Genomic DNA, 11,731 nt, shown 5'->3' with positions numbered 1-11,731 from the left:
AGAGAAACAAACTGGCTTTTTCCCTCTCCACTTAAACTGCTCTCCTGTATTAGATACTCTTGAGAGCAAGCAAATGAAAGGGGGGCATCTTATTCCCAAAAGCATCTTTCCCTGCTTTTATGTTCTGTGTTTTTCAGTAATGATACTCAGCTGAGCTTGTGGATAGCAGGGCTTAAATCTGCCTTCTAACATGCTGTAGAGTAAAAGCCTGTCTGTGACCTATCATGAAAGGGAACCATCCATGTGAGCTTGTCCACGAACAGCAATTGGGCAGAAGGAGACCATCTGGGCCAGCAGCGGTCTTTGAGAACATAGTAGTTGGTCTCCTGTCTGGAGAACAGAGGGGTTGTAATGGGAACTGAAGAGGATCCCTGTAATTGGAGCTGCAAAGCAAGCGGGGAAGCGCTTGCCCTGACTGTGTGGCCCACACCCCTGTCTTTGGAAAGATCCTACTATCATAGAATCAACCAAGTTGGAAAAGACCTTTAAGATCATAAAGTCCAAACCATTCCCCCAGCACTGCCTAGGCCACCACTAAACCATGCCACTGAGGGCCTTGTCTACACAGTTTGTGAATACTTCCAGGGATGGTGATTCCACCATTCCCTGGCAGCCTGTTCCAAAGCCTGACCACCCTCTCTCTGAATAAATTGTTCCTAATCTCCAATCTGAACCTCCCCTGGCACAGCTTGAGGCTGTTTCCTCCTGTCCTATCGCTTGTTCCTTGGGAAAAGGGATCGACCCTCACCTCACTGCAACCCCCTTTCAGGTAATTGCAACGGAAGTTGCAAGCCTCACCTCACTGCAACCCTAACCCTAAGCCTTCTCTTCTCCAGACTAAGCCCCTCCAGTTCCCTCAGCCGCTCACCATCAGACTTGTGCTCCAGGCCCTTCAGCAGCTCTGCTGCTCTTCTCTGGACCTGTTCCAGCACCTCAGTGTCTCTCTTGTAGTGAAGGGCCCAAAACTGAACACAGGATTAGAGGTGCAGCCTCACCATTGCCCAGTACAGGGGGACAATCACTGCCCTGGCCCTGTTGGCTACACTCTTTCTGATACAGACCAGGATGCTGTTGGCCTTCTTGGCTGCCTGGGCACAAGCTGCTCACTTTCAGCACCGTCAGTCAGCACCCCCAGGTCCTTTTCCATGAGCAGCTTTCCAGCCACGCTTCCCCAAGCCTGGAGCATTGCATGGGGTTGTGGTGACCCAAGTGCAGGACCTGACACTTTGCCTTGTTGAACCTCATACCGTTGGCCACAGCCCACGAATCCAGCCTGTCCAGATCTCCCTGTGGAGCCTCCTGCCCTCCAGCAAATCAATGCTCCCACCCAACTTGGTGTCCTCTGTAAACTGACTGAGGGTACACTTGATCCCCTCATCCTGATCATTGATAGAGACATTAAACAGAACTGGGCCTAGGAGTGAGCCCTGGGGAACACCACTTGTGACCATCTGCCACGTCGGCTGAACTCCATCCATCACCAGTCTTTGGACTCAGCAGACACTTTGACTTGGTCTACAACTTTTATTTCAAGGAGCAGAATTGTTTTGAGCATATTCACAAGAATAAATATAAAATTACTCTTCAGAGTAAGAAGATGAGTTTTTATAAAAATATATCTCTATCCCACAGAACCACCAAGGTGGGGTTCTCATGAGGAAATAATATTTAATAAAAAAATAAAACACTGAAAATAAAATGCTTGACCTATACTGATTGGATCACCAAGCAACTGAATTTTTTACAAAGGTATAAATATTGTAAATATTGTTAATAAAAATAACATTTAAATAGATGAGAAGTCAGTGAGTCCATCCAGATGAACAGAACACTGTAGGAAGCCATCATATCTTCTACAGGGTACCAACTTCCTTGTATTCACTGGTGTTCATTTGTCTCTTCTTGTTTCGGTACCTGGAAGTAGAGAAGTGTGAGTTCTGGAAAGCCAGTTGTTCCAAAGAGCTTTTCGTGGGATGAAGGGGGGTGCAAGGAAGAAAAAGGAGATGCTGGATGACCTCCTCACATTTGTTTTAAACCTCTAGTAGCTAAGGTCTGTCTGTGATCACTTCCATGTCTGAGATAGCTTTCAGGCAGTCTCATGTCTCATGTCTTCACTAAGGTTGTCCCATCTGCATTAAAGTCTTCCTATTGATACTAGCTTTGTCTTAGAGAAATCCTGCTGGATCCTTGTCTGCAATAGGGCTGAGTATCCTAACCAACTTGGCCACCTTGTGTTTGAAATGATGTGCAATCGAGTTTTCATGCAGGGAAGAGGAATTACAGTAGTCACCACCTAGGTGTCATGTGTGAAGCTGAGCTCTCCCTCTGGGGGCTGTTCCACCTTCTCAGATCTCTCCAACATCTACTTACTGTTAGTTTTCAGTCTGAAGAATGACCCCTGCTGCTTGTGGGTCTGTTAATGGGGAAGACTACTGTCCTCCCTGGTAAAGCAGATAAGGCATTGCTTGTGATATCACAGTCACCACAATAACACAACTGATAAAAATCACTGATCCAGTTGTCCTCCAGTTCCGGATGACAGGGGAAATAGCATTATGAAAAAAAAGGAACTAGAATTTCCCTGCTCCCTGTCTGCTCTCTCCTTTACCTCAACACACCTTTCAAGACAGATGTGAACTAACCTATACAGTTGTCTATCAGGGTTAGAAGGCATCTGAAGATACCGCTGCCTAGCCTGCAGTTTGGGTTATGCTATGCATTCAGCATACTTTACTAAGCGCAGGCTAGCACGTCTGTCTGTCAAACCAGCTCCATTCAGTCAAGTGAACATAGGTACCCTGCTCTATCTGGAGGTACTCAGGGGACATCTTGCTGCAAATACAGGGGATTAGCCTTCCTGAGACACGAAGGATGTCTTGCTTACCTTCTGCAGATGTAGTAGCTTGCAATGGAGATGGCGATGAGGAAAAGCAGAACTACAATAACCGTCAGTGCCACATACTCCTTACTGAGGGGCTGTCTGACCAATTCTGAATGCACGCATCGGACACCAGAGAAGCCTACATCACACCTGAGGATAAGAGATGCACAATTAGAGACACAGCCATAGGGTTACACTTTAGCAGTCCACAAAGCATACTGTACTGCTAGCATGCTGTTTCCTCAGGGACAAGCAATTAGAACTGATGTACTGCAAGCTGACATGGTCCTAGAAATGGCTGCAAACTCCTCAAATAAATGAGGAATTCCCTTTAAAATACCTGGAGGGTCTTTATTTTGCAGGCTGAATCCAAGGAGAAACCTGATTGCTTTGCCTGAGTTCTGGATCTCACACTACTATAAATATAGATGGCAGGGAAGCACATCAGAATGAGTGTCCCAAGTTTAAGTTTGGTTGCTGATTAATTTCAGTTGCCTAAGACTCTCATCTAGGTTTCACTGGAGCCAGCACATATGCTTAACACTTGCTTAAATGTAGCTGAGTTGTTTTATAGATATATTGCTCCTCTTTAATGCCTTGTAAGCATATGAATACTTTGCTGGATGGGTGTTCGAACTAACTGCCAAGAGCAATGAGATGAAAAGCCCCATGCAGTTCACCTCCAAGCCCACCTCAGGGAGGTCTGAAGAATGCATCATGCCCTCTCCATACCTGCAGTAGTGTTCATCCAAATCCACTATGTACACACACTGCCCATGGAAGCAGTAGTCCTTCATTTCAGGCTTGCATCTAGTTATCCCAACTTGAGCCACACGTGGACTGTTCTCTGTCTGGACTGCAAGGAGATTTTGTTAGCATCTCATCAGCCTTATTTCTGCTTTGTATTTCCCAAACGATGTATAAGTGTTACAAGTACAACTAATAGTGTCACTACCAGGAGACCTACAAAGCAGCAGGAGGTGACCCTTCTGAACAGGGAGAGGATTTTCCTGGGCCAGAGTTATATTGACTTTTGGGAGTTCCACATAAGCTATTTCTGCTTTCACAGCAGAGTTCACACTTCAGGAAGAACTCTTCAGCTAAAGAAGCAATATTAAAGGAAATGTAGGCTAAAACCTGGCTCTTGTTCAACAACACTGAACACTCTGCAGGATGCTGGCCATGTTGTTCAACAAAAAAATTATTTCCAAGAGCACCTCAGTGAGGTCAGCAAGAAAAGAAGATGGGAACCCAAGACTTGTTCACTACAGAGAGAGCTGTGCAGTACTCTTACTTAGTGCTGTTGTGCAGTTCTCCATCTCACCAGGCCCGCATAATGGGATCACTGTTGTGCCCAGGACTGCTTGCAATAGGTAGCCTACAAGAGAATTAAAATAAAAGTCAAAACTAGGTGCTTTTCAAATGTAGTTAAGTATTTCAGGTGGTGTATTCATCAAGTTAATACAAGAACAACAGAAACTTTTATGTTAGGAAAACCCTAGTGTCGTAAGATGAAAAAATACAGGTCTGAGAGATCTGCTGCCTGTATCATATAAGGCAGCCCAAAGAAACATCTCTGAAATACAAACTTTAATGTAGAACAGAAATCAAACAGAAATGTAGTGCCTGTGACCACCTCTCACCCACAGTCGGAGTGAAACTGGGCAGGAACAGGCGTGGAGAGATTATATAGGAGAGGGAGAAATTAGGCCAGTACTGATTATGTTCAGTTTCTGACTGGTCTGGCATGACACCTGCACAAGGGACCCTGCCAGATTTCTGCAATTAGGCATGACAACCCAGCATTCATGGCAGGAGGAGCTCTTTCGGTGATCCAAATCATGACGTCCCTGAGTCACAGCAGTGCAGGGACAGAGTATTTCCTAGGACTCAGCAAGCCCGTGCAGCTGATGATGCAGTGCAGCAGGTCAGGGCTGAGCCAGGCTCAGTGACCCCCGACTTCAGAGAGCACATCCGGCTCAAGGAAGGCTTAACACCAAAGCTGCTCTTTAGCATCAAAGAGATTCCTCAGCTGCTGAGGTGGTGTAGCAGCCTGAAAGGTTGGACAGTTCCTGCACTGACACTTGCTCCCGCACAGACCCTCTTCATCTGCAGTTACTGGCCACTTCAGGGATCCTGGGCCTGTGTTCCTCATCTCAGCAGAACCCCAGGAGAAAAAGGGTATATTTCTGTCTTCCCTTCACCATCCACACTGAAGCAAACTCCAGCTCAGCAGGTTTGATGTGGCTACCAGACATTATGAGAGGCTGAGGAGCTCGGCTACTAGAGCTGTGGCTGCATTTCCTCAGGGAGCAAGGACCCTCCTTCCCTTCTCCCAGAGATTCAGCTTCTAAAGCATCTGGACATCTTTGAGGCTGTAGAGTGCTGCACAGGCAGAGCTTTCAGGTATTCTCCTAGTTATTCTCAGCATTACCGAATAGGATCTGAAGGCCAACACAAGTGCTCATAGCCTCATGGCTGGCCCCAGAGGAGCAGCCAGTGTTTGTCCCAGCTGGCCATGAAATGCAGTTGGCTAACACTTGCTATTGTGGTCACAAACTAACCTGCTAGTGAACTGCTTAGTCATCAGCACCATGCCACACCAGTTGGTAATTTGTGTCTTTGGGCTGTTTGCCTCCATTAACTTGTCAGGTCATGTATGTCTAATGGAGGGAGTGTGCCTTCATAATTTCTTGATCACTCTAATGCAAGTCCAGTTATTAGAAAGTTTCATTACATCTCAGAGTTAAATCTAGGAGTGATTTATGGATTTCCTGCAGCTCCTCTGTTTCTGAATGATTAGCAGGTTTCCTTCAAACTTTATTCTAGTTAAAATAGGTCTAGTGGAAGGTGTCCCTGCCCAAGGCAGGGTGGGTGGAACTGGATGATCTTTAAGGTCTCTGCCAATCCAAACCATTCTATGATCTATGATTCTAAATACAAGAACAGCAGGAATATCCATCCTGGAGGGACAAGGAGGGTTGTGTGTTTGTGTAGCTTTAAAAACACTGCTCCATTACTTTACCTCCCTCTGCACTGCATTCCTTGCAAAGCTAATAAACCAAGCTTTAACAGAAAGAACAAAGACTAGGGCCACCAAAGGGAGAGCCACGGTAACACAGCAATGATGCCAGCACCCTGACTTGTACAGGAGTAAGCTGGAGCCATCTGTGCCTGCTAGCATGAGTCAGCCACACCTGCCTTTCACTCCACAGGCAGGAGGAGCAAGTTTACTTTCACAGTGGGAATTTTTTATTATTAACACCACTGTACTCACTATAGATTTCATGAGGAGAAGTAACTGAACACTTCTGCAAGGCTATGACAGAAACGTGAAGTGTTTGAAGGCTGAAACCATCAGCTGATATATGGGGGCAGGTCAGTTACTGCCAGAACAGGAGCTTTGAGCTTCCTTGAGCTTCCATGAGCTTCCTTGGGCTTCCATGAGCTTCCTTGAGCTTCCATGAGCTTCCTTGGGCTTCCATGTCCCAAATGATGCTAAATCTCTCCCAGAGATCTGATGAGTTAGTCCTCCTTCCCAGGTACCAGAGAGACATTTCAGAAGTGCTCCATGGACTAAGCTGCTCACTCGGCAGAGAGCAGCTGTGGCACAGGTCAGCTCTGTCTCACTAAGGTTACAACATGTGGTTGCAAAAAGGGATGCTGAAATCCTGAGAGTAGCCAGAGTTAGTGACTGAGGCTTCCTCCTGCTCCCCATGTACAGCTGCTATCATCTCTTGGCTGCACCAAGATTTAGTCTGGGGGCCACATGACAGTAATGAGCATAAATCAAGGCAAAAAGATGCTAGAGGTACCTGGGATACTCACTTGTGTTGTACTTGGTTAAGTAGATGGATTAAGCCACCTGACAATCTGTATTAGCCTACATATTTTTATTCCAGTTTACATACTTCCTTGATCTGAGCATAACCTGAGCAATTGCTTTTTAATCTCAAGCTCTTAGTTTGAGAATTTCCAGAACCCGGTTTTTGCATTCAAGAATCTCAGACCTAGGCACGTGAAAGAGATGGGTCAGCTGTTCTCCTGGCTCCAGGAGGAGACACCGCTTTCCAGATAGAAAAAGAGGCAAAAACTCAACACCTATGAGGCATATTGAAAATAACCTCCTCCTCCAACACTGAACCACACATGGCTTGCCCCATTCCAGCCACAACTGACAGCCTGCTCTGCCTGGCTGCAGCCACATAGCCAGAAGGGCTGGAGCAGGCGTAGGTATGTGTTGACACCCAGCAGTATTTGTCACACTGGGGCAAAGTTCCTCCTGCTCTGCACTGTTATATTTTGCCCTTTTCCCCGTGCACATATTTCCCCTCTGACATCAATGGGAGGGGTATCCTGAAGGAGAATAAGGGATCCACACACAGGAATGGCAAAGGAGAGCCTTTCCCAGGATTACTGGATGATGGATACCAATCATAGCACCTGGGAGAGGTCATTATGTTCTTACACCTTTGCTGATCACTAAGCAAACACAGCATAGAAGATAGCAGTAATGACATGGTGGATATTCACATGTGCCTTGCAGGAATGCGAATGCTATGCTGATGCTCCAGTAGCATGCATATGCAACACTATCTGGTCCTGGGGTTGTTCCTGTCAGGTTGACATCAACAGCAGTGGCTGTTACTGGAACAGTAATAGTCTCAGGCTTCTGGGAGGTCAATCACCATTTCAGTTGGCTTTACCTGTCATTGAGATCACTAGTTAATCTGAAGAAGACCCTGCAATGCTGCTTCACATCTGACATCCCTGTGATCTCTCTGCCACAGCAGTAGCACCTACACTTTTCACATGGGTTGCAATGCCAAACACAGAGGTGTCCAGGTGACACACACCTACATGATCTCAGCCCATTTTAACTCTGGAGACAGGTAAAGGTGAGTACCCCTTACCTGATTTTGGACACCCAGAGCACATCTGTCTAAGGCCTTCTTGGTGTAGACTAGGCAGGAATCATGGAAGTTAGCCAGTCACAGTATCACAGTAGGTTAGAGATTGGAAGGGACCTCAAAAGATCATCTAGTCCAATCCCCCTGCCGGAGCAGGAACACCTACATAAGGTTACACAGGAACGTGTCCAGGCGGGTTTTGAATGTCTCCAGAGAAGGAGACTCCACAACCCCCCTGGGCAGCCTGTTCCAGTGTTCTGTCGTATTGGCTTTGTGAGCACTGCTATTAATACCACTCAACTCCAGATCACTGCCTTCCATATCTCTCTGCTGGTAACCTCCCTAGCTAGCCACAGCAGTTCACAGGCCACCTCAGACAAAGCAAGCACTTCTGGCAACAAAGGCTAGGTGGGTGGTGTGTTTTAGATGAAGATCATAGAAACTTAGACTTAGCCAGGAAAGCCTTGCAAACAGCCTGCTCTTATTCAAGATTTGGCTGTGCAACCACACCGCTCACATCAAACACAGCATCTCTAAAGTACAGGTTATCCACACAGGCTGAGCATTTTATTTTCCTGGGAAAGGGGAAGTGGTCATTCAAGCTAAGCACCTTAGACAAAGCACGCTTTCCCATCTTTGCACTCTGGGCAAGCTGTTTGTTTGCTGCTTGATGTTTGGGTATGATGTACATGGTGTCTAATTGCCTGACCAGGCCCATCAAGGCACCATGCCCAACACTCCTCTTCCTTAGACAAGACGTACAAGATGTACAGGTTGCTCTTCTCACCATGTGAAAGGAGATGCTGTCAGCTCTTTCCACTCCTCGTGCCCCTGCAGTCTATGGATAGTTTGCCTGTTGTCTAAATGCAGGGCCAGCGTGATGGTTCTGAGAGAGGCAGGCTCAAATCAACTACCCTTAGGACAAGCGGACAGGAACGGCTACACATGTTTATATGTGGAAGTGGTATTCAGATTTCCCCATCTCACATTTTGTATCCATGTCTTCAGAAGTGAAAACTCAAGTCATGGATGACCAGGGCCAGACCATAGCAGCTCTGAGACAGCCCTGGAAACACCAGCCTCTTACCGGAAGACTATCACTCTAAAATTGCTACAGGCCCACATGATCATCTTCAACACGGTGTCAGGACTTACCGTAAGCAGAGATAATGCAGATAATTACATATTATGTGCACCCAGTCATCTCAGTACTGCTTCCACCTTTGTGGAGACTTGCACACCACTGACCTTACTCACATACTATCCCATGCCACTCTGCTTTCCACCATACATGGGGATAGAGGTCCCCATGCCACAGAAGCAGCAGTATGCCATTATTGCTTCCAGCCAGACACATCAGCCACTGACATTTTCCACATCATTTTCCACATCCACTCAGCAGCCTTAATATTTAGCCCACTTGCTGATGACCAGACAAATGTGACATGGGAAAACAGAAGGTCAGCAGCTGCTGAAGCTGTCCAGTGATTCTGGAGATCTGAGGATGGCCACTGAGTGGGCATTACAGTGACTGCAAGGAGACCAGTGCCAAGGCTGCTGCAGTAACTCACGGAAAAGGCAGGGCCTGGGCTTGGCTCCATCACCACCACATCACTGTGTGGCTCCTCAGGGGTGAATGACAGCTCTGTTCTACCATGCCAAGCCCACAACAGCCGGGATACCAAGCTGACAATGACCGTCACTTCAGTCAGGTTTCAGCCATTCAGCTTCATCTTTAAAGTCTGATCTAACACCAGCTACAGTCTTCCCAACTTCTGACAGTGGCACCAAGTTCTGCTTATACTACTGACCTGGGAGGGGAAGGCAGTAAAAAGCTCATACCACTCGTTATGATGCCATTTAGCTATGACTATGCCCTTACTACTGGATTTTGCGCCTGCCCCAGAAATTAATAAATCCATATACAGGCTCATGAAGACATACTAGCTCGTTCCAAGACACCATGTAAAGGTGTTCAGCCCGCTGACCTGGCAAGTGAGATGCTGTGCAGCAACTGATCCAAAAGCTATTATGGAAGTACTTGGCCAAGATGGAAGACACAAACTCATGCTGCCAAAGGAACATCTGCCCCCAAAAAGAAGTCCTAGGAACTGAGGATTCCCATCGTCTGTGACCCTGAGCCCGGCATCATGAGTGTCAAAAGATGCTTTGTCATTGAAGCAGCATATGAGTATGCCAGGTCTGGGTCCCGCCTCAAACGTTTGCTGCCACACAGCTCAAGTCACCTCATGGGGTAAGCTCTCAGCACTCCCTGCCAGTGCCCAGCCACATTGTGGGGCAAAGATCAGCTCTTGCTTCATATGACACCCAGGCTCCAGGATTCTTGATGCTCTGAGGATACACATGTTCACTTTGGACTTTCAGGTAGGTTATGTCATGCAATAGAGTGACACGCTGACAGTGAGGAGGTGGAGAAGTGTCAAGCAGAGGGATGCCACAACCTGTTTTGTTACCAGAAGGAAGTCTCTCCTGCCATGGGGATTCACCGGCTGAGCTCACACAGAGTGTGGCAGGGGTGAAGGCAATAGGACCAGACTACGAACAGGACAGGACAAGGTGAAAGAGAACAGACAGCACTGTCTTGAGCACACTGCACTGCGAGTAGAGCTGGGGAAAAGGGGAGTGAACATTCACCTTCACTCCATCACTTGGGCATCACACAAGCAAAAAAACGTCCCATAAACAGCACACCACGAAGTAACACCTGTGTTCTCTGCTCTCTATCGAACACAACCACACAGGTATACCCATCCCTGCCCATGACTTCATCTCGAAGAAAAAATACGTCGCCTTCACCTGAAGGCAAACCGGGCTTTATGCTTTGCCAGCCGTTTTCCAGCAGCTGGAGCACCCCAGCCCCAAGACTCAGCGCCTGATACCCTCCCAGTCCCTGCCCTTCAGAGCAGAGTCCCACAACGCCGGGCGGCACTCACCGAGGAAGAGTAGCAGGCTGCTGACCCGCAGGCATCTGGCGTCCATCGCCCTCTCGTCCCGGGGAGAGAAGAGAAGGAGGAAGCAAGAGAGGAAGAGGCGGCAGCCGGTTGCAGTGGAGCGGCTAGAGCCGTATGGGTGTCGGCCTCGCCCCGCCGGACCTTTATGGGCCGCGGGAGAGGCGGGGCTCGACTCCGGTGATGAAACCCCGGCTCGGCCGCGGGCAGCTCCCCGGCCTCCTCGCATCCTGACCAGCCGCCCCCGGCCGGGCAGAGCCGAACCGGGCCGTTCCACCCCCGGCGGTCGGGAGGTGCACCCAGTGGGGAGGGCAGGGTAGGCACACAGCTGCCTGATCCCTCTGGCCCTCGCTTGCTGGCCATGCACATTTGTTTTCCTTATTTTAGCAAGTATTACAGCAAATTATACATGGAGTTGTAAATTTACCCATCCCCTCTGAGCCATCTGGCCAAGGCGCCGATGCCTGGGATCTCCTGGGGCAGCAGATGTCCCCAGCTGGATGCACAGCCTCAGCACTACTTGCCTTCAGGTCATCACAGAATCATAGAATGATTTGTGTGGGAAAGGACCTTAAGATCATCCCGTTCCACCCCCCTGCCATGGGGCAGGGATGCCTCACACTAGACTAGGTCGTCCAAGGCTCTTTCCAAACTGGCTCTGAACACTGCCAGTGATGGTGCATTCACAACTTCTTTTAGGCAACCTGTGCCAGTGCCTCACTGCCCTCACAGTAAAGAACTTCTTCCCTATATCTAACCTGAACTTCCCCTGATTCAGCTTAAACCCATCACCCCTTGTCGTATCGCTACAGTCTCCGATGAAGAGTCCCTCTCCGGCATCAGGGCGATGCATAACGGTGTGAGAGTTTGCCAGTGCAGTGTGTACCTGGAGCCAACCACTGCCTGGGTGGGCCACTGCACTGCCACACTGGCCACCATAAACCCAAGGTTGGGAAACACCTCAGGGTGAG

The 11,731-nt window shown here is 48.2% G+C and overlaps 1 protein-coding gene across 1 annotated transcript; it reads right to left on the bottom strand.

Moving 5' to 3' along the window:
• Positions 1–1,504: 1,504 nt before the first annotated feature.
• Positions 1,505–11,308, bottom strand: EREG (epiregulin). Its single transcript, XM_061345824.1, has 5 exons — positions 10,746–11,308; positions 4,176–4,259; positions 3,614–3,737; positions 2,885–3,031; positions 1,505–1,914 (listed from the first exon to the last, which is right to left on the bottom strand). The coding sequence occupies exons 1-5, from the start codon at positions 10,987–10,989 to the stop codon at positions 1,854–1,856; spliced, it is 660 nt and encodes a 219-aa protein (XP_061201808.1). The 5' UTR covers positions 10,990–11,308; the 3' UTR covers positions 1,505–1,853.
• Between the last annotated feature and the right edge of the window lie 423 nt (positions 11,309–11,731).

Source organism: Neopsephotus bourkii, unplaced genomic scaffold (assembly GCF_033783945.1).
Source record: "Neopsephotus bourkii isolate Nb327-2 ecotype Australia unplaced genomic scaffold, CSIRO-AGI_Nbou_v1 NB_244, whole genome shotgun sequence".
NCBI classification, from domain to species: domain Eukaryota; kingdom Metazoa; phylum Chordata; class Aves; order Psittaciformes; family Psittacidae; genus Neopsephotus; species Neopsephotus bourkii.
Note: the sequence above shows the minus strand (reverse complement) of the source record. Positions and strands in the feature narration are given on the sequence as shown.